Source organism: Oncorhynchus gorbuscha, linkage group LG08 (genome assembly GCF_021184085.1).
Source record: "Oncorhynchus gorbuscha isolate QuinsamMale2020 ecotype Even-year linkage group LG08, OgorEven_v1.0, whole genome shotgun sequence".
NCBI classification, from domain to species: domain Eukaryota; kingdom Metazoa; phylum Chordata; class Actinopteri; order Salmoniformes; family Salmonidae; genus Oncorhynchus; species Oncorhynchus gorbuscha.
Window position 1 is genome coordinate 12,438,892 of NC_060180.1, and position 27,245 is coordinate 12,466,136.

At 41.3% G+C, this 27,245-nt stretch overlaps 1 protein-coding gene across 2 annotated transcripts; it reads right to left on the reverse strand.

Moving 5' to 3' along the window:
• Positions 1-4,002: 4,002 nt before the first annotated feature.
• On the reverse strand, positions 4,003-22,671 carry LOC124041208 (alpha-actinin-2). 2 transcript variants are annotated; one of them, XM_046358514.1, is made up of 22 exons: positions 22,342-22,671; positions 16,801-16,915; positions 16,583-16,702; positions 16,172-16,258; positions 15,855-15,942; positions 15,569-15,647; positions 14,093-14,174; positions 13,454-13,539; positions 12,998-13,090; positions 12,520-12,750; positions 12,134-12,281; positions 11,785-11,935; positions 10,233-10,341; positions 7,856-7,996; positions 7,346-7,528; positions 7,108-7,242; positions 6,749-6,928; positions 6,445-6,591; positions 5,966-6,043; positions 5,442-5,507; positions 5,118-5,276; positions 4,003-4,915 (listed from the first exon to the last, which is right to left on the reverse strand). In XM_046358514.1, exons 1-22 carry the CDS (start codon positions 22,468-22,470, stop codon positions 4,757-4,759), a joined length of 2,766 nt encoding a protein of 921 aa, XP_046214470.1. In that variant the 5' UTR covers positions 22,471-22,671; the 3' UTR covers positions 4,003-4,756. The 2 variants fall into 2 exon arrangements, with proteins under 2 accessions (XP_046214470.1, XP_046214469.1); XM_046358513.1 differs by lacking the exon at positions 5,966-6,043 and having other exon boundaries at positions 22,342-22,670.
• Positions 22,672-27,245: the final 4,574 nt, after the last annotated feature.

The window sequence follows — 27,245 nt, forward strand, 5'->3', positions numbered from 1 at the left end:
CAATACTAAAGGAGAAAAAACATGTATTCCAAAGAAAGACACTTGGGCTCAGTGTGACATTGCAAATAACCTGTAGCGAAATAAATTGGACCAAACTTGACATATCGTACCATACATTTGTCTGTTTCCGGCCTTCTCATCTGAAGTACATAGTGGGACATTTCCATGTTGGCACAAAAGTTCTCAAAACATGAATATGTGTCTCACAAAGTAAACACCCCATCGTGACACGACAATGTATACGCTTATTCATAAACTACTACCTGCACTCCACTGGCCGCATGCACACAAAAGCAGCATACCCCTCCCCTGGGAAACATAGACAAGATACAGGTAAGAAAGGTTTTTCTTGAATACTGGATTGATAACAACAATTTCTCAAAGGCAGGAAGATATTGACAACAATTTTAATCAGCTACAGGGAATATGTCTGAGATATGAATATGTTAACGACTGTCACTGTATGAGACATTAGCATCAATTAACGCTGAAGAAAATGTTTTTCAGTGTGGGTCACACATTTTTATAGTCCATGTCTAACTGTATTTAGCAACATTAAATAGTTTGTGTGTAGCGGAAATAGTGCATCACTACACACATGATGATGCTCTTCTTTGGGCTCATAATCACACTCATACAGTATTTTGTATTTATTATGGATCCCCATTAGCTACTCTTCCTGGGGTCCGTAAAACGGTTAAACCATTTTAAAAACATTAAAATACATTCATTACAGAATTCACAACACACTAAGTGTCTGCCCCATATTCACATCAGATTTTACAGACAATTTTTATTTGATTATACAGATCTTAATTTGAGCCAGTCTGCTACAGCAGTAAAACAATCCTGCAGCAAAAGGAAATGTGATTTATTACGTGGATTACAATGAATTTACATTTTTGTAGGGCTTGATACATCTTTCGTAGGTAAAAATCAAGTCTGAAATGTCAGTGGAACCTTTTTTAAACTTTTAAACTTTTGACATTTCCTGCATCACATGAAAGTGATCCTGCAACTGGGTGATCAAATTAAGATCCTACATCTGTATCCATATGTTTGAATTGTGAATTTAATTTTCAGTGTCTTAAACCAGTAGCCTACTGGCTGTAAGAAACAGAAATATGGCTTTTACAGTCTAGGCCTACAAAAAGTATAGTTTCCACATTTCTACCCCCAAAGAGAGAAACACAATGTTGTATTTAACTGCACTCTCTTAATATGTAAAGTAAAATAAACATAAGTGATAAGGGTTTATTGAATAATCAATTCACTTCAAAGCGCAAAGTATACTACTCTTGTCAACATTACAGTGTCTCAAACAGTCACACATTTAGTACAGTGATTATCTCCTCCCTCCCCATCTTCAACTGGGAAATCCCAACTGCTCCACAGGCAGCAAGCTATGAGAGTCAGGCTAAGCCCACTGAAGTTTGATACAAAGTATGTAGGAATTTGATAGGATTTATTTAAGACAATAAGCAACATCATCAAACAGGCAAAGCTATTCATTTTGGTGTGACCAAACTCCTTTTGTCCGCAAATAAGAAAATTATGTGTGGCAAAGAGAATTCTAATTTTCAATGAACATTAAATCCTTGCTTTACCTCAGAGAGCAGGCAAAGAGGCCCAACTCGGCTGAAAATCTGTCTCCCTCCAGCAGGTGGCGTTTTTGTCACCAACCAATGAGTTTTTGTATGGACGTCAATGAGCGTCGAAAAAAATGTATGGCATATTTGCTAAGTGAGGTTTATTTGCTCAAATTGAAGTTACGCCATGCTTAGGCTGTTACTACTCTATTGATAAGTAGGACACGTGATGGCAACCTTGAGAAAAAACACTTTATATTGGAGTTGTCTTGAGATGCCTATGCATATTCATTAAATAAAGCTAACAGCGTAGCATCGCTCTCCATTGAGTACATGTGGTTGACGTCAACAACCCTCATCGAATATGTTTTAAAGTATTAAAATAATTAGATGTATGCACTAATCCAAATAAAGCATAGGCGGGAGCTAGGACAGCTCGATGTGTCACTGGACAAAAACTCTCATTGTTAGGGAGGAGAGACAAGTATATTGTCAGTATATCAATAATCTTTGCTTACCCTTTTTTGTGGCTGGCAACGGAACATTCTTGTTCCGCGACCGCAGCTCAAATTGACCATAAATATCACAGTATCCATTAGCCGGTAAGCACAAACTATTCAACAATGACAGAACCGTTCTTGTAAAACGTATTACACTATTGAATAATGCAACCAAATCATATTACAATCTTGAATAATTCAACAATTAAAGGGGTTTATTTTCTCGTCTGTAGGCTACACTCATTGCATGTTTAGCTTCAAGACAAAATCACGGCGTTGCTATAATGGCATGTCTTCAAGTACTGTAACGTTAGCCTATCAAAAAACAAACGATTAACCCTCTCACACGAATATACAAGTACAGAAGGCCTACCTTACAGTATTACAACAAACCAGGCTTAATTTTGATCAAAATCATGCAAATCATTCCATGTTAGAAGCAAATAATTGCGACTGAAAACGTGGGTATAAGATAATTTACCGTGATGAGCTGGATTTTTTGGAAGCCCATAAACGCCACCAATATTATTTCATTTTATGAATCGTGATTTGCCAACATGAACAATTAGTGTGTGCTTTCGCCTGTTCAACTGTAGCCTACAGGTTACAACGACAGCTGCAGGTAGCCTTTGTGCTCTGATCCTATCTGGGCCTGTGTAACAGTATAACTTTAGACCGTACCCTCGCGCGAACCTATGCACACATCAACAACAGTCACCCACGAAGCATCGTTACCCATCACTCCACAAAAACCGCGGCCCTTGCAGAGCAAGGGGAACCACGACTTCAAGGTCTCAGAAGTGACGTCACCGATTGAAACGCTATTACTTGCTAGCCGTTTCATATCCGTTACACCTGGCCAGGGAAAACTTAACATCACGATTTTATAGCATAAGACATGTATTTATAGCCCAAAATAGGCCCATTTATTTGTCTTTTGAGAAAATGTGAATGTGATCAAATTTGGTTTATATTCACACTTCGGGTGGCTAGGCTACCTAGGCCTTTTTAATAAAACAAGTATTGACTGGAATTAATGAATCAACACAATAGTGATGACATTCATTATGAGTATCTTTTTAATTACAGATACAAAGACCTAAATGATGCAATCCTGCATACAGCGAGCTCAGATCTGTTCATTTGTCTTTTTTTGTCCAATGGCAGTTGTTCTCTCTTTGTCTGTGTAAAGGGTTTTAATGTTTCCATCCTCCCTAGCGCCAGGAGTTTTCCGGGGGCTTTTAAAAAACACATGACGTGATCAGAAAAATTATCTGGTGCCATCATAGCCCATATAAAACCATTTTTTTTTGTACAGCTGATTTATTACTACGTCAAATGCTACAACTATAGTACAGAGTTGGTTAGGTTAGCCTACTGCCAGATCGTGAAAAACATTGGGCCCTAGGAAAAAAAATTCTCCCACTACTACTGTGGTGCCACCTCTGAAATCGCCACACAAATGTTACAATTTTTTTTTAAATCATAGCCATCATTTGACATGTTTTTGGTGGTGAGGATGGGCTTCCATAGTTTTACCTGGCTCAGTGCAGCCGGCAGCTACTGCAACAATTTCATAATGTAACAGACTGTTACTGCAATATTTAGTCTCAAATATTAGGAAAATGTCTATACATTTCAACTGTTTGAAAAACATTGCTCAACTATTACCATTTATACTGTAGGAGTGTTGGCCCAATTAACCAGACAATTCTGTTTACACTGCTTCAAGGGGGGCAGCTGTTGAGAGAGTGTTGTGCACTACCTCCAGAGGTTTACATTTGAGTAACGTGTAGCCGACATGTTTACGAAAAATGTCAGGTAAGTGTGTGAAGAGGCTCTTAGCTTTGAGATGTATATATTGTGTATGAACTGTGGAACGTATTGTTCAATTAATCACTCATAGCCTTTAGCCAAACTGTTCTTCATTTATATTGGGTAACTTGCGAGAAAAGTTAGCATAGAGCAGGCACCATGTGCTATGACTATATCACAAGTACATTTTGTTGACATAAACAACATGTTGGTCATTACTTTTTTTAGAATGGAGTATGAGAGGCACACTTGATAACCTTACACAGTTATCAGTGTGCTATCATAGAACCTATTATGATACTTAAATGGCATACTTTACTGTCATTTCAATCAAGCTTTTGCTCAAATAGTCCAGATCTAATCTCACAAATCAGCAAGCGGATATCCCAACATTTAAATAATCATAATCCTGATGTTTGGATCATCATATACCACTCTGTCTTATTCCCAATCAGAACTCATACTGTATGTTAGTTCCTGATGAGGCACTAACAGGAGATGAGGACACAATGTTTACTATTAGGCTGCTATTTTTCTGTTCTAGCTACATATCCAACTGCTGCTATTACTGTAGTCAACTGTTCTATTAAATCAAACTATTGTAGCTTATACAATCATATCATTTTTCTTAGAAGAACAGTTTTTGTTATCTGCTATCTTCACTTCACCGCAGAACTCATATGAGGGAAACTACTGTGCCACACAATAGTAGGCAAATGTACAATATCTACCTAATGTGAATCTAACATAGCTAACTTTGCCTTGCTTTTACAGTGTGTTTGGTTAAAGGGGATTTCATCCAGAAGTGTTGGCTGGCATCAAAAGGTCAATCTTGGGGGTCATCTTGCAGGGTTAGAGGTCACTCTCTCCGTAGAGGGCAGTGGAGAAGGCGGTGTAGTCTAGAGCCCCCGCGGGTCCCCCTGGACCACTGTAGGGGGCCATCCTCAAGATGCAGTACTCTGCCTGGTCAGGGGGGAGCTCCCTCCTCAGCTCCTCAACCAGGATGTAGGGCTGTGGAGGGGGGAGGAGAAGGGGTAGGGGGGAGAGAACGGGCTCATTTAGAGAAGTCCGCTCTACCAAATCTTCCTAATCTGTCAGAATAATATGCCTCTTTACTGTTATACTGAATTCACCCCTTCTGTGTGATTGACATGGTACACTCAATTGCCACACTCCCATTCACATTCACATTCTCTCTCTCGCACACACACACCTTATTGGCTGCCAGGATTCTGAAGGATGCCACGACCTGGTCGGCGGTGTCTGTGTCAGTGGTTTCTCTGGTCATAAAATCGATAAAGGATTGGAAAGACACCATGCCAGTGGCACTGGGATCTACCAGCATCATGATGCGGGCAAATTCCACTTCACCCTGACAGTCAGAGACAGAGATCAGGGAGAGAGAGATCAGAGAAAGGAACACATATCTTTATTCGTCATTGCGTCATTACACATACAGTATATTATCAATACCTTTTGGTATTATTATGCATTGTTTGCATACTGTAATTCTGCATGAGCATATTGAGACTCCTACCAAATCATAACCCATGGAGATCAGACAGGCCCTAAAGTCATCAGTGTCCATCGCCCCGTGTTTCTTCTGTAGTCAGAGGTCAAGGGTCGTAGGGTGGAGGTTGGGAGTGGGTCACCGCACAGGGAGGAGAAGGGATGGGACAGGGAGGAGAAGGGAGACCAAGAGAAGGTGGATGGCAGAGCAGTGGAGATCGGGAAGGGGAGAAGGCCAAAGCTAACACAGAGAAATGGACACAGACACAACCAGACAGATGGACACAGTGACAGTAACATTAGAAGACATGGAGTGAGAGACAATAAATACTTTAGGAGTCAATTCTAAATGAACTGTCATAACAGGCCAAAGCTGCTGCCACCAACATTGCCATGCTGTAGAGCCCAACTGTCAAAATATCGATACAACTAAAAACATATGAGAGGTAGCAGCAGGTGTGGTCTACTCTAGAAGGGATGGAAGAAGGCCAAGTCATCAGCGAGACGTCAGTCAGGGATCATGAAAGTTTAGAGGTCAGTAGGGTTGAGTACCTGATGGTCATTGCCCACATGACCCAGGCTGATCAGACAGGCCTTGAACTCCTCACAACGCAGTTTGCCTGTGTTCTCCTGGGGCCAGGTGTTAGAGGGGGTGTTAGTCACACTCAGAAGTGTCTCTCTCTCACACACATGCAAGTGTTTATAACATATAGCATTACAACTATGTGGAACCAATATCAAATACTTTGTTTTTTTATAGACCTGTACATTACACTATCATACAATAGTTGTTGTATTATATTGTTTAACTGTCTAAACAACCAAGCCCAGAGAGCAGTGACCGTAGTACAGTATCACAACAATATACAGTTATCCCAGTTTCCTTACACAGCTTCAGAATAAGAAAGGCAAGACAGGTGAGAATGATTTCTTTTGTCAGTGGTATTATGCTACTTATCATGCCATTCAGGTTAAATGTTAATATATGAATCAGAGAACCGGGAGTACAGGAAGTGGAAGGAGCACTGTACCCGATCAAAGTGGTTGAAGGAAGAGCGGAACTCGTGCATCTGTTCCTGACTGATGCCCTTGGCATCACGGGTCAGGATCTGGTTCTCGATCTCGTTGATGGTGCGGGCGATGGTGGTGAGGAGGAGCTCCCAGCCCACACGGATGTGCTGTTACCATGATGCCAAGACAGGTATAGACACAGACAGGCAGATTAACCAGCTGCCAATGAAATCTCAAAGACATCCATCATCATTATCCCCCTGACCACATCTAATCTTAATAGACTGCATGCAGAGACCGTCTCTCTGTGGTGCTCTGCAGTACCTCCATAGTGTAGTTGGTGTGCTTGTTGTCAAACACCAGAGACTCCTGGATGAGCTGGTGGTCTCCCTCCAGCTTGTCGATGTTGGGCTTGTAGGTGACGATGACGTGCTCAAACTGCTTCAGCTGGGTCATCTGGTCCTCCAGGGTACCACCCACCTCCAGGGAGCAGTGGCCAATCTCCTGTCAGAACCACACACATGAGCAATTCAGGTTTTTGTTCCAGATACCCCTAGACCAGGGCTCTTCAACCCTGTTCCTGAAGAGCTACCATCCTGTAGGTTACAACCAGAGAGTAGCTCTCCAGGAACAGTGTTAGAGACCCCTGCCCTAGACACTAAACAGATGGCTGACTCTCTGACCTCCATCCTTGTCTGTATCCATGGTCCGATGAGGTTAACCTGGACAGCAAACTGCCGTCTCAGCCTCTCGCTAGAATGCTGCCGGGCTAACTCTTCCTGGAGGGAGCCTTCTCTCTGGGGAACCAGCTTCTTCACCTGGTCAGCAACATGACGACAACACATACATCAACCTGACATAGAAAGTGACTGTATATGCATGCGTGTCTCAAGTGTATGTATGTGAATTTCGAGGTCCTACCCTGTCCCACTTGGCGAGGAGTTCCTCGGTGGTGATGGTGCTATAGGGGTTGATGAGGTTGGCCTTGATGCCGTAGCTCTGGGAGATCTTCTGCACCTCCATGTGGATCCCCAGGATGGCCTGTCTCTCTCCGTCTGCCTCTGGGAGGGTGGCCTTGAACTGCTCATGGGAAGAGATCAGGCTCTGCAGGGAAGGAGGAGAGGAGAAGTTGCCATGTTGGTTTGTACTTACAAGAACATGGCAAGCACTGTGTCAAAATGACGTAACAGTTGTAGCAACCATAGAATGATTAAAATACTAATAGCAAGCATTATGGGGCGGCACGTAGCCTAGTGGTTAGATCATTGGACTAGTAACCGAAAGGTTGCAAGTTCAAATCCCCGAGCTGACAAGGTCAAAATATGTTCTGCCACAGAACAAGCCTGTTAACCCACTGTTCCTAGGCCATCATTGAAAATAAGAATTTGTTCTTAACTGACTTGCCTAGTTAAATAAATACAAATTATGTACCTGGACCTCATCTATAGTGTGTACAAAAAACATGTCCTGCAGATCCTCCATGGCCCCTTCCATCCAGTTGTTGAAGGGTGCTGATCTCTTGGCAAACTCCAGGAACAACTGATCAATGGTTTCCAGCAACTTCTCTGTCCTCTGGAAAACAGGAGAGAAAAAAACACTTGTCATTAATCTCATTGACAATTCACCAACATTGCCTGTTTGGACTGCTAATCCCAGGATGCATCACATTGACATGACCCAATTGACTGCTGAGTTGGCAAGGTGGTCTGCATGGATTAGACCCCTTCCTTTGGGCAGGGAGAGGGGGCAGACAGCAGCCCATTTGAGTCACCCTAATCCCAGGCCTGGCTGTTTGTCTTGACAAATTTGTAGGGCATGAGTGCCCAGTATGGATCAGAGGAAAAGGACTGTGGGCATCCTGCCAGCCAGATGCTGGACAGGTAACCATATCTATATACAGTGCCTTCAGAAATTATTCATACCCCTTGATTTATTCCAGGTTTTGTTGTGTTACAGCCTTAATTCTCCCATCTACACACAATACCCCATAATGACAAAGTGAAAACATGTTTTATTGAAAATGCAATACAGAAATACCTAATTTACATAAGCCTCTAAGAACTTTCTACACCTGGCTTTTGCAACATTTGTCCATTATTTTGTAAAAATTGTTCAAGCTCTGTCAACCATTTTCACGTCTAGCCATATATTTTCAAGTAGATTTAAGTCAAAACTGTACCTCGGTCACTCAGGAATATTCACTTGTTGGTAAGCAACTCCAGTGTAGATTCGATCTTGTGTTTTAGATTATTGTCCTTCTGAAAGGTAAATTCATCTCCCAGTGTCTGGTGGAAAGCAGACTGAACCAGGTTTTCCTCTAGGATTTTCCCTGTGCTTATCTCTATTCCATTTATTTTTTATCCTGAAATACTACCCAGTCCTTAACGATTATAAGCATACCAATAACATGATGCTGCCACCACTATTCTTGAAAATATGGAGAGTGATACTTAGTAATGTATTGTACTGGATTTGCCCCAAACATATAACACTTTGTATTCAGAAAAAAAAGTTAATTTGCTTTAATTTTTGCAGTACTACTTTAGCGCCTTGTTGTAAACAGGATGCATGTTTTGGAATGTTTTTATTCTGTACTGGGTTCCTTCTTTTCCCTCTGTCAATTAGGTTAATATTGTGTTAGGGCGTGATAGTGACTTGGGTGGGTCATCTAGGTGATTAATGGTTTATGTTGGCCTGGTATGGTTCCCAATCAGAGACAGCTGTTTATCGTATGTGGAACTCTACGCACGCTGTGCCTTGGTCCGCTCATTTCAACGATCGTGACAACGACAATATTGTTGATCCATCCTCAGCCATTAAACTCTAACTGTTTTATAGTCACCATTGGCCTTATGGGAACTGAGTTAGGAAGGAAGGCTGTATCTTTGCAATGACAGGGAGTATTGATACACCATCCCAAGTGTAATTAATAACTTCACCATGCTCAAAGGGTTTTCAATATCTGCTATTTACATTTTTAACCATCTACCAATAGGTTCCCTTCTTTGCGAGGCATTGGAAAACCTCCCTGATCTTTGTGGTTGAATCTGTTTTAGAAATGCACTGCTCAACTGAGGGACCTTACAGATAACTGAATGTGTGGGGTACAGAGATGAGGTAGTTATTTAAAAATCATGTTAAACACTTATTGCACACAACTTATTGCACACTTATTGAACTCACTTCATGCAACTTATTATGTGACTTGATGAGAAAATGATTTACTCCTGAACTTATTTAGGATTGCCACAACAAAGTGGTTTAATACTTATTGACTGACGACATTGCAACTTGTCATGTTTTATTTATTTGTAAGCAGTTCTAAAAACACAATTCCACTTTAACATTATGGGTTATTGTGTGTTTAGGCCAGTGACTATAAATCTCAATATAATATAATTGAAATTCAGGCTGTAACACAACTTCATGTGGAAAAAGTCAAGGGGTGTGAATACTTTCTGAAGGCACTGTATATGTGCCATCAGTAGACTAAGTGGACCAATTACCCCACCCTCCTCAATCAACTGTGTATTCATATCTCACCCCTAGCTATCTCAATATAATATACATGAGATTTAGCATTACTATGGGTTAAGTTGTCCTGTGAACAATCCGCCCCACCCCAAGGTAACGTCATTCACTGCCTTACCTCTTCAGCTCTCTTGGATTCATGGAACTGGTTCTCATTCCCACACTACCAAGCTGTAATGTGCTGGCTTACTTTTCACTTGGCACAACAGCTTAGCCAGTTTACCTTAGCTGAGAATATAACATGTCATGTCCCAAACTTCAACCCCCCTTCACTCACCTCCAGAGCCTCTCTCCTCTTCTGGGTCAGTGTACCAAGTTGATCCCACAGGTCACAGATTCTCTGGCACCTCTGGTTGACAGCAGCCACATCATAATAGTCCAGCTCACTGCACAACACCACAGGCAGCATATAGGTCAATGAAGAGCAACTTCAGACGGTTTGGTTGTCACACTCTGACCATTATTTGCGTTGTTTGTTTCTATGTTTTGTTTGGTCAGGGTGTGATATGAGTGGGCATTCTATGTTGAATGTCTAGTTAGTCTGTTTCTATGCGTTTTGGCCTGATATGGTTCTCAATCAGTGGCAGGTGTTTGTCGTTGTCTCTGATTGGGAACCATATTTAGGTAGCCTGTTTTGTATTGTGGTTTGTGGGTTATTGTCTATGTCATGTTGCATGTTAGCACTCAATTTTTATAGCGGTCACGTTAGTTTGTTTAGTGTACTTCGTGTTTTTTCGTCCATTCATTAAAGTATGTATTCACACCACGCTGTGCTTTGGTCTCCTCAATACGACGATTGTGACATTGGTATTATTTAAGAATAATTCCAGTCGCAGTCCTTGTCAAAGCCATGATTTTAGGAATGGGACTTGGTTGGGATGATGGTTAGGAGGGTTTGAGGGTCCTTTTTTCTCAATTTCCGCCTGACTGACGTGCCCAAAGTAAACTGCCTGTTGCTCAGGCCCTGAAATCAGGATATGCATATAATTGGTACCATTGGAAAGAATACACTTTGAAGTTTGTAGAAATGTAGGTGAGTAAAAAATAATGTAGGTGAGTAAAACACAATAGATATGGTACGAGAAAATCCAAAGAATTCTTTTTTTTGAGAGCCCATGCTCTGACAATGGGAATTATTCAATCCTATGGCTTCCACTAGGTGTCAGCACTCAATGTTCAAGGCTTCAGGCTTGTTTCTTCCAAAACGAGTAAAAATAATGAGTTTAACTACAGGGACACAGTCTTGGAAATTTGTGTGTGAGCACGCAATGAAGAGAACACGCACCTGCTAATATTGGTTTCCTATTGAACATGCATACATACTTGTTGAAACAAAGGTTAGGGGTAGATTTTCGGATTCCTATCTTGGCATGTTGAACGAGTGGATTACTCAAATCGATGGCGCCAACTAAACTGACTTTTTGGGATATAAAGAAGGGTTTTATCTAACAAAATGACTACACGTTATACCTGGGACCCTTTGGATGACAAATCAGAGGATGATTTTCAAAAAGTAAGTGAATATTTCATCGCTATTTGTGAATTTATGAAACCTGTGCCGGTGGAAAAATATTTTGATGTGGGGCACCGTCCTCAAACAATCGCATGACATGCTTCCGCTGTAAATCTTACTGTAAATTGGACAGTGCAGTTAGATTAACAAGAATTTAAGCTTTCAACCGATATAAGACACTTGTATGTACCTAAACGATTAATATCCAACATTTTTATGATTATTTATTTGAATTGCGTGAATTCCCCTCCAGTTTCACCGGAAGTTGTCCCGCTAGCGGGATGCCTAGCCTGAAGATCAGAGGAAGGATCCGTACTTGAGCTCCTGTGCGATGGCAGCGATCTGCTCCACCCTGTCCTGATGAGCAGCCAGGTCACTCTCAAATGACTCGTGTTTCCGTAGCAACGCCCGCACCTCCGTCAGGGTGGCAGTCTCGTAGTCCTTCTGAGATAGAATCAGCTCTTTACCTGGGTCATACACACAGACAGCGAGAGAGACTGAGACATTAGCCAAAACAAATGCTGAAGATTTACTGACATTTTCCCATTGACAAATCTCTAAGGATTTGGAGCTAATCAATTACATTCAAACTTCAAACTCTAGACAAACCAGAAACATAAGTAAAACCCTCCACAGACAGACAGACAATCATATCGCAGACAGACCATTAGCCCAGGTCTCATGGGTGCTGGATTTCTGGCGGAACTTTTCAGCCAGGTGGTCCAGTCTCTCAAGTCTTCGGATCTCTGTCAGAAGCCACTCCTCGTAGCCTTTCTCTGCCCCCTCCAGCCCCTGCCATGCACTGGCTATGTCCTACAGCCACACCGAGACACAAAGACACGGGTCAAAACCAGCAAAGCACCACGCTCAGTACATATGCTATTAAAAAGGCTTGTAAGTCTATCAGCGTTTTGGCAAAAGTGCCTTGGTGTTTACCTTGGTATTTTGGATGATCTATATAATTAGCTATCTACAACTACTGTAATTGGACTGTTGACTATTTCATCAGTTTGATATGATGTTTCATTGAATGCTGGGTGTTTACACTTACAGACACCATCTTTCCCTCCGAGGGCATGAAAGCGGGACGGTTGCTGATGCGCAGCTTGGTCTGCAGGGTGTTGAAGCTGATCTCCAGCTGGCACTTCTCCTGCACCTTGGGGGGCTTGTGCATGCGGCGGTAGTCTCTGAAATCTTCCAGCTTTCTCTGCATCTCAACCATGTTCTTCTCTGCAGTCCTGTTCTCCAACCATGGGGTGGTCCGGCGGATCCACTCCAGTAGCTACAAACACAGTGGGTGGTGATGAGGTGGAGCTTCATTTGCGGTTCATTTTTTGTCATTCCTCTCAATTTAGTTAAGTAGGAATTCGACATTGAATTTGTTTTAAATACTGGGAAATTCCATTCCTACAAGTTTGTGTAAGACAATTGACTTTTTTAGTATTCAGATTGGGGTAGAAGTAGCTCTCCTAAGAAAGTTGACCTATATGAAAGCATACGTCCAAATGTATGCTTCTGTGTTGCTTTACCTCGCTGGCCAACCTCTCGTATTCCTCCATCAGTTTCTCATTCTCCTGGTTCACACCCAGAACTTTACAGATCCTGTTGGCTGCCGTTTCAGCCTACCAAGGGGAGGGAGGAAAGAGAAGTGAGGGGTCAAAGATACGTGAGGGGAGAGGAGAAAGAGAGGTGAGGTGAGGGGAGGGGGGAAAGAGTGGTGAGGGGATGGGAGGAGAGGGGGAAGGAAAAGTGAGGGAAGGTGGGAAAGAGATTTGAGGGGAGGGGGAAAGAGAGGTAAGGGGAGGGGGAAAAGAGTGATGTGGGGGAGGGGAAGGAGAAGTGAGGGGTGGGGAAAGAGTGGTGAGGTGAGGGGAAGGGGGGGTAGGCATATGGTAATCATCATCAATTGTTTTAGGAAGTATTGTACCTACAATACATTGAATTCAAAAACTTAATTCAAACTGTTCATGGTGCAAGCTGTATACCTGCTCGGCTCCAGCAAATGCATGATAGAAGCAGGACACATAGGTCATGATAGCTCTCTCATCAGGCTTGGGGGTGTTGATGATGTCTACAGAGGGAGGGAGGGACAGAAGAGGGTGACAGACAACAAGTACAAAAGGAGGAAGATAGGAGGGTGGAGACAGGAAACACAAGAGCACTGACAGAGGAAAAGGACCACAGATCGACTCCAAACCTGAACATCTTAGCGCAGGGCTATCCTGGAGGGAAGGTGGGGTGGTCTATGGCAAAGAGATCTAAACAAGGACCAGGTCACGTTGTATCTAGGACTACACAGCATCAATGTCCCCTCACCTTCTGTACCACTGCAAATGTGTGATACAAACTGGACATATAGGTCATAACAGTCCTGTCGTCTGGCCTGGCTGCGCTTATAAAATCTGTGTGGGGAGACCAGGCACATAGGACTTCATCATTACAATGTGCATACAAGTACAGACAATCTTCCTGGAAATCTCTTCCAGGCAATCCTGTAACAAAACTCAGTCTGACTCCCACCATTACAGTACCAGATAAGATGGTTTATGTTTTCATAATGAGCAGAATGATATACCTATAGCTAATACCGATTTTCAAAACTTTGTTTCCTTAGAAGACATTACCTTCTGCGTCCAGCATCTTGGGAATATCCAGGTGCTTCTCTGCTATTTCAAACGCCAGGTTCAGGTTCCCCATGGGATCATCCTAGAAAATTATAAATATTATAGAAACATACTTTCCAATTAAACGGATAAACAAAGTAATCTTCTCATTTACTTTTTATATGAGAAAACATGTGCATGTGTACAGTATTTGAAACCAGTTTACAAACTGTCGTGTATCCAGTGATGGAATTAACCATCAGGTGACAGACAGTCAGTCAGTAAGTGCCTCCTCACTAATGGGGTAGGGTTGTGTAAATGTGTTTAGTGGGAGGAGAGGGCTCATGCTGCTGCTATTGTCCTAAGTCTGTTCCACTGATGCCGGCCGAGGGGAAAAGGCCTGTTACAGGACAGTGGCAGCTGCAGAGATCCAGGGCGGGCAGATACCCATGAGCCTGTTCCCCACACGGAGACATTTCAGCAAGCTAACACTGAGGGCTTACTGAGCCTGCTCACCTGGAGCCAGACATGACAGCTGACAGGGTCTGTCTAGGCTCAATGCACTCGTGAGAGTGTTGGGGGGGCAGAGGGGCATATAAAGGTGATTCTGATATAGGTGTGTGTGTGCGTGTATGTACGAGAGAGGGGGGACTCCTCTACTGAAACCCAAAGCCTCTGGCTTTCCAAAAGATTTGGGCTCCACTGATCTATCCATTTTCCTGTCTATTTCCAAACAACCGTGAATAGATTGATTGCCCTATAAAGAGCAGTACCAGGCACAGGTATCTGCCAGCCACAGCTGAGGTAAACCCTGGGCTCTCCTGGGATGTGACTCACATTTCTCTGTCTATTCCCAGTCAGGACTAAGTCAGTTCAGGATGGAGATGTAAATGTCAGTCACTATTAAAAAGACCACAGCTTACATAGTGTAAGGAGAGACATGTATATTCCACACTGTGGCCTACTCTTTACATGTACACATTTTATTTGACAATATGTGTCTATACACAACACCTGAACACTGATACACCAATATACTCTTGAACTCTAATGAACGCACTACAGTGACCCAGTCTACCAAAGGATATGCCTAGAACAGCATACAACTACACAGTGCACACGCAATTCAACACACAACATAGTCTACTTTTTATTTACACATACGATACCTTCAGATTTTGATAGTTGATTAGATCTGGCCTGTGTTTGTGTATCAGGGCACAGAAGGCTAAACCGTCCTTCCAGCTTTATACAATGGTGGGCCAGGTGAGCATGTCATTAAGACAGTGAATGCAGACATCAGTAAGGAGAAATTGGGAGAGTTAAACACAACAAAGCACTCTAATATCTGCTTCTCAAAAGTCAATAACTTTCTGTTAATCCACGCTGTGGGAAAAGACTGTGGAGTTATTACTCTGGACATAGGGAACCCTTCTCTGTTAGTATGTGGGAGGCACTTGACACCATCATGGTTAGTGTTTGGGACACACAAGAGACCTTGTTGAGCTTAGCGTAGTCGATGAGGTCAGGCCTGTGTCTGTGAATCAGGGCACAGAAGGCCAGTCCGTCCTTCCAGCTTCACCAGCAGGCAGCAGAGATAACCAGGTCAGAGGTCAGAAGTCAGAGTTGTATGATAACTGAGTAAAGTTTACCAGTGCTGGTCCTAGAGAGCTACAGTGTTTGCAAGCTTTGCCTATCTTATCACTTAGTACTAACACATTAGTACCGAATATAATAAAATAGAAAAAATACATATAAGTCAAAGCCTAAAAAGTGTTCTCACCTAACATGGAAGTTCTGGACATTGACATTCCTGTAGGGGGCAGTCTTTCTCTGGCACCACAAGAGAAGGCCTTCCTTTGCAGAGGTTTCTGAGAGGAGAGATAAATAGTTCTTCAACAGCTCTATTCCCCAGTGAGATCTCTATTTCATTAAACCAGGAAGTCAATACAGATCATCTCTTTTCAAGGGAGACCTGGCTAAGAAGGTAGCTGCAGTATAAAAACACTGTGTATCCATATGCAGGACATCATCTATTATACAATGGTAATAAAGGCATCTTTTTAAGTATCCTATTTTGTTTGAATTGTTGTATCTTACCTTCTACAGAGATGTCCTGGATGGCAAAGCGGAGGATGATGGTCCATATCATTCCAAGTGTCATCTTAATGTTACCATCCACAATTTCTGAGGGGAAAACATCCAATTACCATCAGATCTATCACATAATTAGAGTGGGAACTGCAATAAGATAATGGGGTGGCAGGTAGGCTAGCGATCAAAAGTGATGGGCCAGTGACTGAAAGGTCGCTGGTTCAAATCCGTGAGCCAACTAGGTGAAAAATCTATCGTTGTCTCCTTGAGCAAGACACTTAACCCTAATTGCTCCTGTAAATTACTCTGGATAAAAGTGTCTGCTAAATGACTAAAATATAAAATAATGAATGGATTAATCAAATCAAAAGATACTGAGCTGTCTGAACATGAAGTACTGCCTGAATAAAACATCACCTTCAGCTCCAATCGAGACAAGTTTCACTCCTTTGCTGGTGATGAAATCTAAGGCTTTGTTGACGTTGGCAATCTTGTGAAAACGCATCTTCCCTCTGTCAGGCTTGGGTAACCTCTCACCTGGGAGAAACAAACAGCATTCAACTCTAAGTTGAATGACTACAAGTCAATGTATTCAACTACAGTATGTATACAACTATATATTCAACAAACATTACCTGAAATAACTTCCAAGAGAAGCATGAGTTTGAGGCCATTCCTAAAGTCGTCCTCAATGTTCTCAATCTGTGTTCCTGCTTTCCTCAGGTGGGAGTTACACCAGGCTGTGAAGGTCTACAAAGGAAATTATATTTTGGTGAGTAGAATACAAATAGTACAATTTAATTTTCACATAACTTTGATGCAGTGAATTCAAATTAGGATGGCGTTGAGCATTGATGATAGAGACTTCCTGTGAGCTCATCAGAGAACCTTGAGTGAGTTTTCCATCAATGGTCTTATTCATCTAAAGTAGAATGTTCCACGTTTTAAAACTTGAACAGTGAATTTGACATGAACTTTTCCAATTGGAAGGATCATATACGCTTCCCATTTGAAAGTGTTTGCCAACCAACGTTATGAATGTAGCTACCTCCCCAATTTCCTTCATCACAATATGGATTTTTGTCCATATCGCCCAGCTCTGGTATATAGCCTGGTTGTAAACATACAAGAGAACAGCTTAGCAGGACTTAGCCGGGACTAATTTGAAACACCTAAATATGTCATTTCTTGGATGTATCACAAACTGGGAGTGATCTAAAGTAAATTGAACGGGATACTTTGAACATCTCTTCTCAAAAGGCCTCAGTGGATCAGCCTCAATTAGACTCCTTACAACAACCAGGAATGTGATTTCTAAATCTGCCTCCAGCTTCCATCTACAGTGTTGACGGTACTGTGTGTAAACACAGGGAATGTCTGTAGGCTTTATTGACATGCTGTGTTTTCAAGCCATTCCAGTTCACGCAGCATGACTGGGAGAGTGATCCTCTGGCCCTTAAGTTCTTATAGCACATAGCCTGGTCCCCCAGAGGCTGTGGGTTAATGTCACCCATCTGGAGAGGCTGCCCGGTGGAATGCCTGTCCAAATTAGGAATATTAGAGGCTTTGAAACAAAGGCCGCATTCCACATGACAAAAGAGACCAAAGTGTATGTGACATTGAACGGCTGCCTCCTAGTTAGAACATGGCTGGCCCTCCAGACCCGACCCCGCCAGAGTTGCTGACCCCCCCACCCCTTTTCCCCCCCTCCATCAGCCCTGACGATCAGAGCTAAATATATTTATGAATCATGTCCAATGAGGACCACCCGTCATTGAAGTAGCTGAGCATTTGTGGCTTTATGGGGTGTGTTCCGGAGGTAAAGAATCTAAGTTCAATAATGTTTTGTAAGGTGTCTAAGAATCCTACATTTATTTGATGAAAGAAAAATAGGTGATTTTACTAGATCATTTCAAACTTGTTCAAACACCTGTGGCTGTGTCTTCATTGTTCTTCTTGATTCCGAGAATGTCTTATGTGCCAAGGTTATTTTCACGACACCAGGCCAAATCAGTGGGTGGCATACCTGGTTGTGTCAGGTGGAACACCTAGCATGTGCTACAACATTGTAGCCTAATGGGCATGTTAGGATACTGTATAAAGGTAAGGACAGTTCAGGGTGTCAGCAGGTCTTATTCAAGGGCAGCCCTGTCTTCCCCTGTGGCTCTTACTGGGTAAAAGGATTAAAGTTAAGGGAAATTATTAGAAAAACTAATATAGAGTCCTACTTAAGACGCCAGAAAAGATACTGAGAACTGAAACAAATCCCACGTGGTCAAAATTGCTATCCAACTATATCAGGCAGAAGGCCCTCAGTAGGCACATGCAGTTAAAGTCGGGAGTTTACATACACCTTAGCCAACTACATTTAAACTCTGTTTTCCACCATTTCTGACATTTAATCAGAGTAAAAACTCCCTGTCTTAGGTCAGTTAGGATCACCACTTTATTTTAAGAATCTGAAATGATTTATTTAAGCTTTTATTTCTTTCATCACATTCCCAGTGGGTTAGAACTTTACATACACTCAATTAATATTTGGCATTGCCTTTACATTGTTTAATTTGAGTCAAACATTTTGGGTAGTCTTCCCACAATAATAATTTTGGCCCATTCCTCCTGACAGAGCTGGTGTAAATGAGTCAGGTTTGTAGGCCTCCTTGCTCGCACACAGATTTTCAGTTCTGCCCACAAATTCTCTATAGGTATGAGGTCAGGGCTTTGTGATGGCTACTCCAACACCATGACTTTGTTGTCCTTAAGCCATTTTGCCACAACTTTGGAAGTATGCTTGGGGTCATTGTCCATTTGGAAGACCCATTTGTGACCAAGCTTTAACTTCCCGACTGATGTCTTGAGATGTTGCTTCAATATATCCACATAATTTTCCTACCTCATGATGCCATCTAATTTTGTGAAGTGCACCAGTCCCCCCTGCAACAAAGCACCCCCACAACATGATGCTGGCACCCCCGTGCTTCAAGGTTGGGATGGTGTTCTTCGGCTTGCAAGCCTCCCCCTTTCTCCTCCAAACATAATGATGGTCATTATGGCCAAACAGTTCCATTTTTGTTTCATCAGACCAGAGGACATTTCACCAAAAAGTTCAATCTTTGCCCCCATGTGCAGTTGCAAACTGTAGTCTGGGTTTTTTATGGCGGTTTTGGAGCAGTGGCTTCTTCCTTGCTGAGCGGCCTTTCAGTTTATGTCGATATAGCTCTCGCTTAACTGTGGATATAGATACTTTTGTACCTGTTTCCTCCAGCATCTTCACAGGGTCCTTTGCTGTTGTTCTGGGATTGATTGGCACTTTTCGCACCAAAGTACGTTCATATCTAGGAGACAGAACGCGTCTCCTTCCTGAGCGGTATGACGGCTGCATGGTCCCATGGTGTTTATACTTGCGTACTATTGTTTGTACAGATGAACGTGGTACCTTCAGGCATTTGGAAATTGCTCCCAAGGATGAACCAGACTTGTGGTCTACAATGTTTTTTCTGAGGTCTTGGCTGATTTCTTTTGATTTTCCCATGATGTCAAGTGAAGAGACATTCAGATTGCAGGTAGGCCTTGAAATACATCCACAGGTACACCTCCAATTGACTCAAATTATGTCAATTAGCCTATCAGAAGCTTCTAAAGCCATGACATAATTTTCGATAAATTTCCCAAGCTGTTTAAAGGTCTGACCCACTGGAATTGTGATACAGTGAGTTATAAGTGAAATAATCTGTCTGTAAACAATTGTTGAAAAAATTACTTGTGTCATGCACAAAGTAGATGTCCCAACCCGACAAGCTAAAACTACAGTTTGTTGCCAAGAAATTTGTTGAGTGGTTGAAAAACGAGTTTTAAATGACTCCAACCTCTATGTAAACTTCTGACTTCAACTGTAGGTCTTCTTTAGCATGCCCCTAAAATAAATATTTGTTTTTCCTTGTTAAACCAAGATATTTGAGGTACAGTTCAACCTCTTTCATAGCAATAAAATTTGGGGAAATGGTGAAATGCTCTGCTGACAAGTATTTTTCAACCCGCTCATACAGTAGTAATAAAGACCAAGAGCACAAATATTATAATTTTTGTATGTATATACATTACAAGTCAAAAGTTTGGACACACCAACTCTATCCAGGGTTTTTCATTATTTTTTACTATTTTTTGCATTTTAGATTAATAGTGACTACATCAAAACTATGAAATAACACATATGGAATCATGTAGTAACCAAAAAAGTATATTTGAGATTATTCAAAGTAGCCACCCTTTGCCTTGATGACAGCTTTGCACACTCTTGGAATTCTCTCAACCAGCTTCATGAGGTAGTCACCTGGGATCCGTCTTGTCAAAAGTTCATTTGTGGAATGTCTTTCCTTCTTAATGCGTTTGAGCCAATCAGTTGTGAGGTGACAAGGTAGGGGTGGTTCACAGAAGATAGCCCTAATTGTTAAAATACCAATTCCATATCATTGCAAGAACAGCTCAAATTCGCAAAGAAAAATTACAGTCCATCATTAATTTAAGACATGAATGTCAGTCAATATGGAAAATTTCAAGAAAACTAACCATCACTATGATGAAAATGGCTCTCATGAGGATCGCCACAGGATAAGAAGACCCAGAGTTACCTCTGCTGCAGAGGATAAGTTCATTAGAGTTACCAGCCTCAGAAATTGCAGCCAAATAAATGCTTTCCAGAGGTAAAGTAAAAGACACGTCTCAACATCAACTGTTCAGAGGAGACTACGTGAATCAGGCCTTCATGGTCGAATATGCTGCAAAGAAACCACTACTAAAGGCCACCAACAATAATAATGGACTTGCTTGGGCCAAGAAACATGAGCAATGGACATTAGAACGGTGGAAATCTGTTCTTTGGTCTGATGAGTCCAAATTTGAGATTTTTGGTTCCAACTGCCCTATCTTTGTGAGACGCAGAGTAGGTGAACGGATGATCTCCGCATGTGTGGTTCCCATCGTGAAGCATGGAGGAGGAGGTGTAAGGGCTATTTGAGCAAGGAAAGTGATGGAGTGCTGCATCAGATGACCTGGCCTTCACAGTCACCCGACCTCAACCCAATTGAGATGTTTTGGGATGAGTTGGACCGCAGAGTGAAGGAAAAGAAGCCTCAGTATATGTGGGAACGCCTTCAAGACTGTTGGAAAAGCATTCCAGGTGAAGCTGGTTGAGAGAATGCCAAGAGTGTGCAAAGCTGTCATCAAGGCAAAGGGTGGCTACTTTGAAGAATCTGAAATATATTTTGATTTGTTTAACACTTTTTTTTTGGTTACTACATGTTATTTCATAGTTTTAATGTCTTTACTATTATTCTACAATGTAGAAAATAGTAAAACAAAAGGTTATTATGTCTTCCTTTCGAAATGCTCATCGCAGCGGGAAGAAGGGGTGCACTGCACCACTCGGGAGCCCATATATATATATCCCAAGTGGTGCAGTGCTCTAAGGCACTGCATATCAGTGCAAAAGGCGTCACTACAGTCCCGCATCCAGCCGTGATTGGGACTGGGTTTGGCCGGGGTAGGCCGTCATTTTAAATAAGAATGTGTTCTTAAACTGACTTGCCTAGTTAAATATAGGTTACAAATTGTGATTTATCAGGGGTGCTGCAGCACCCTCATGGCGGATACTGATTTGGGGGCCTAATATTCAGATGCTTGGAACAGTATTCTGTGGTTTCAATAAACTAAATAATTCCACACTAAGGACACTGGATTAACCTACTATAATGCCTTTTGGTCTCGACTCTAAAATTAGATATAGCATCCATTTTAATCCCAAGGACGTCATCATGTGTTAGAAGCATCTGTTGACAGTTCTCATTCCTCGCGTATCAGTGGAATGGCAAGTTAAGAGCCGCTCATTGAGCTATTGTTAGCTGGTACCCACCGCATCCGTCCGTCAATATTCCCGTCAACTGGAGCCAAGACAGACCCCCGGCTCCGGCTGAACCAAATACCAGGAACAAGAGACAGAGTTTTGAGCCTGCGCTCAACGTGAATAATTCAATATTAAATTAATAAAACAATGGAAATGCGAACAAATGTTAATTTGCTCTCATATGAACTCCCAATCACGTGCGTAAAGTAGTCCTACTGTACTGCGTAAAGTGAATTTGTTAAATTGGTTATCTGCAGGTCATCTTCTCTTGACTTACCTTTCTTTGCTGTTTTTCCCAGGCAGGGTCCAGCAACATGTCCCTGTCCCACTCATCCTCCTGTATCATGTAGTCCTCCTCATCCCCGAATCCGTTATTATAATGCACTGTCGTCTCTATTTCGGTCATCGTTGCGTCTTAAGTCTTTGTATTCTCCCAAATTCAATTAGTTTTTGTCTTCCAATATCCTTGTTTATTTAGACTGATAATTTAATATTTTTTTCTGGGCTGGGTAACTTCCTCTGTCTCCCTATCTTTCTATTTGACTCCCTCTCTCACACGCTTTCCGGTGTTCGGTCTGGCCGCAGTTGCCACAGTGGAACAAATGCTGATAGCAATTAGTACTGACAGGTCACATGACAGGCGCGCAGGGCGCTATACACTTAGAGGAAACACTCTTATCACGCCACTTCGATGTAGCCGGTTAGGGAAACGTATAAAGCAGGCTAGGAGACTGAGGTTAAAGTTAGGGAAAGGGTTAGTGAAAATGCTTCCCTAACCTGCTACGAATATCACTTTGTATCGAAGTGGCGTGAAAAGAGTGTGCCCCATCATGATTGTGGGGGATCGGTAGGCGGATCGGCTAATAAGCCAGGGGAGGCGTTACTCTACGGATCTTAATTGAACAAAGCCTATAATTTGTAAAGGAATCCTATTTGTAGATCAGTTATTCTACACCTCACTTTGCTTAAGATGACCTTCTCCAAAGCACTCGGAAGTTGTAGTAAATTAGGGGCAGTTGAGACAATGAAACCATGTTGTGGCGAACTCGGGGAGTTGGCAGGACCTGGACTCGAACCCTGTGACTGTCCAGCCAACACCTTAACCGTTATACCAAAATGTCCGACCTATTGGCGTAATGGTGCATGTGTTGGCTTGACTGTCTTTAAAAAAAAATATTTTTTTATTTTTTATTAACAACAAATCAATACATAAAGCACATGAGGGAACACAAGCATACATAGATTACAAACAATGGACAATCGAGCTAGGGGGTACAATATCACATTACAATTACACAAGGACCTTAAGGGACATGCATATACTTACAATTCTAACAGCTTTTTTGTTAGTAGAGCATTTAACCGTCTTAAAATACAGTTCAATTTCTTTTTGTAGGATACGAAAATGTGGTTTTCTGTTTGTAAATTTACATTTGTGTATATGAAATTTGGCCAAAAGAATAATGAAATTAATTACATAAAAATGATTCCGCTTATTTCTATTGTATGTAAAGAATCCAAACAGTACATCTCTCCACAATAGTGTAAAATCTTCATAAATGTGTTCAATTATAAACCTACTGATGTCTTGCCACAGTTTTCTTACATGCATATAATGCCAAAAAAGATGCACAACTGTTTCTGGGTGGTCATTACAAAAGGAGCAATTTGAGTTGATGTTTTCCTTAAACTTCTTCATATAGTGGTTGGCAGGATAATATTTATGAATAATTTTAAAGGAAACTTCCTTAATTTTGTTAACAAGTAGGTATGTTTGTGGCAACATCCAAACTTTTTTCCAACAGATATTATCAATAAATCCATTCCAATAAGGCATGACATAAGGTATAGATACAACATCCTGCTGAAACAAGGATCGTATCGCTCTGTTGTTGAATGGACCAAAAGAGAAACAAATCTTTCCTACTGATGAGTCAACAGGGTCAATAGAAGGTAGGCTCTGAGGGCCAGGTCTTGACATGTTCCTGAATAACATAGCAACACCTGAGGGAATGGCATCTAAAACAATTGCAAAATCTTTCGGTGTTACAGGGACCTTGTAAAGTGATAAGAATTCTTTATAACTGAGTAAAAGACCCTCTGCATTTACCAGTTGGCTCACCAATAGGATATTATTTCTGAACCAATATTCTAAAAACAGAGAGGTATTTTTATACAATATATCCCGATTATTCCATATATAATATCTGTGTGGAGAAAAATTGTGTTTATAAATTAAGGACCATGACAAGAAAACCTGCCGATGAAAAGCAGAAAGTTTCACTGGAACTTTGTCAATATTATAATTGCAAAACAACATGAAGTTAAGGCCACCAAAAGTAGAGAAGACATGATGAGGAATAAAATTACAGATAGAAGTGGGTCTTCTTAGGAGTTGTTTTATCCAATTGATCTTGAAAGTATTATTTAAAGTAGTAAAATCCAGAAAATTCAGTCCACCATTCTCATAAGTGTTCATTACAACAGTTTTCCTAATGTAATGGGTACGGTTTCTCCAAAGAAAGTTGAAAAGCATCTGGTCTAGCTTGACTGTCTTGTCAGAAGTGGTATGGGGCCTGTGAGGTCATCGGAGAGGCGTGTACAAGTGAGAGGCTTGGAAAAGAGAAAAATGAAGAAACGCTATCCCCTTATAGTGTCCGCATAGATAGGTTTGGTTTGCTCCTGGCAGAACTTGGCTAGGCAATGCATACTCCCGAAAGACCTTCGCTTGAAAAACAAGAAAAAAGCTGCAATTTTGTGAACTGTCTTGTGCAAGTTTTAAATTAACACAACACCTTTTAGCAAAGGTCTCAGCTAGAGATGACACGCAGGAGCTTGCAGGGATTTGTAGTTTTGCTTGATGTCTACTTTGATGCTGATTAGCATTCTCGAATCTGAGAGTAAATAGAGCTGAATATATTGATAAAAGTCACCTTGTCCTAGAGAGATGTACATGGATATCAAAACGTCATGCCAGGGTAAGCCTACACGAAACAGCCCTTATTTTAGTCTTTCTAAAATCCCCTACCGGAAAAATGAATTGTGGAAAAACGATTGGAACCATTTCCCTGTTTGACCGCTAGGTTTAATGGATATGATTTATTCTGTATAAAACTTTATTTAAACAGGGATTGAGATTTTTAAAAAACTATTTTTTTACAAGAGAGCCCTGTATATGTTTACAAATTAAACCCAATACATAAATAAAACACAATAGTGCATTCAGAAAGTATTCAGACCCCTTCCCTTTTTCCACATTTTCTTACATTACAGCCTTATTCTAAAAAATAAAAGTAATCTTAATTCTCGCAATAAAACCTCCCGTGGCTTTTTCAAATTGGCATGTTTTGTTTCTAAATGCCTGCTGAAGAGTGAAGGTTTCATCTAGTTGTTAGATAGTCCTTTTGCACATATAACACACTGTGGCTGAGGAAAGGCACTACTCCCAATATAAGTGAACTCCAAATCAATGTATTTCTCATTATATTTGCGCCTCTTCGATTGTCCAACCTCCCTGTCTGTTGTTCAGTGCTTTCCCGGGTAAGGGGACAGTGGTTCTTCGGCTGCATCAGATTCACACTGTCAGAGTCCATGCTAGCTGGGTTTACAACAAATGTAGAATTAGCATTGGATGTGCTCGTGGAAGAACAACTTGTGTCGTCGACAGGTGCAGGTGTAGTACTGCTGGTAGTAGCAGTACTACCAGTAGAGCTGGTATGTCTCCATGGACGCGGGCCTTACTTTTTTGAACCATTCATCAATTTTCGAGCAAATGGAATGAGCAGCAGCTACGTTTGGCTACATAAGGACCGTTAGTGGAATTCCCAAGAGAGAGTAACAGTTAATGTGATTGGATGTTAATTATTTGACCAGGCTACCTGTATTTGACATTGTGTTGTTATTTCGCACCCAAATTTAACTGCCTGTAGCTCAGGACCTGAAGCAAGGATATGCATATTCTTGATTTCATTTGAAAGAAAACACTTTGAAGTTTGTGGAAATGGGAAATTAATGTAGGAGAATATGACACATTAGATCTGGTAAAAGATAATACAAAGAAAAAAAATGTTTAAAAAAAAACATCTTTGAAATGCAAGGGAAAGGCCATAATTTTCGAGTCCAGGTGCAATTTGAATTTTGGCCACTAGATGGAAGCAGTGTATGTGCGAAGTATTAGACTGATCCAATGAACCATTGCATATCTGTTGAAAATGTTGCATCAAGACTGCCCAAATATGCCTTATTTGTTTATTTATCTATAATTGTGCACTCTCCTCAAACAATAGCATGGTATTCTTTCACTGTAATAGCTACTGTAAATTGGACAGTGCAGTTAGATTTAACAATAATTTAAGCTTTCTGCCCATATCAGATATGTCTATGTCCTGGGAATTTTGTTTGTTACTTATAACCTCATGCTAATCACATTAGCCTACGTTAGCTCAACCGTCCGACAGGGGGGACACCAATCCCGTAGAAGTTTTAACATAAGCAATGTGAAATGTAATATATACTTTTAGTTTTGATCCTTAAGTATATAACAATTACATTTACTTTTGATACTTAAAGTATATTTAAAACCAAATACTTTTAGACTTTGACTCAAGTATTATTTTACTGGGTGACTTTCCTTTTAACTTTAGTCACTTTCTATTACGGTATCTTTACTTTTAATAAAGTATGACAGTTGGGTACTTTTTCCATCTCTGCTCAGGGCCTCAGACTGGGTGTGAAGGTTCCCCTTCCAAAAGGACAATAACCCTAAGCACACAGCCAAGACAACGCAGGAGTGGCTTCAGGACAAGTCTTTGAATGTCCTTGAGTGGCCCAGCCAGAGCCCGGACTTGAACCTGATTGAACATCTCTGGACAGACCTGAAAATAGCTGTGCAGCGACACTCCCCATCCAACCTGACAGAACTTGAGAAGATCTGCAGATAATGGAAGAAACTCCCCAAATACAGGTGTGCTACACTTGTAACATCATACCCAAGAAGACTTGAGGCTGTAATCGCTGCCAAAGGCGCTTCAACAAAGTACTGAGTAAAGGGTCGGAATACTTCTGTAAATGAGATTGTTCAGTTTTTTATTTTGTACAATTCTAAAAAATGTAAAAATAAAAAATAATTCTAAAATCCTGTTTCATGCTTTGTCATTATGCGGTATAGTATGTAGTATGAGG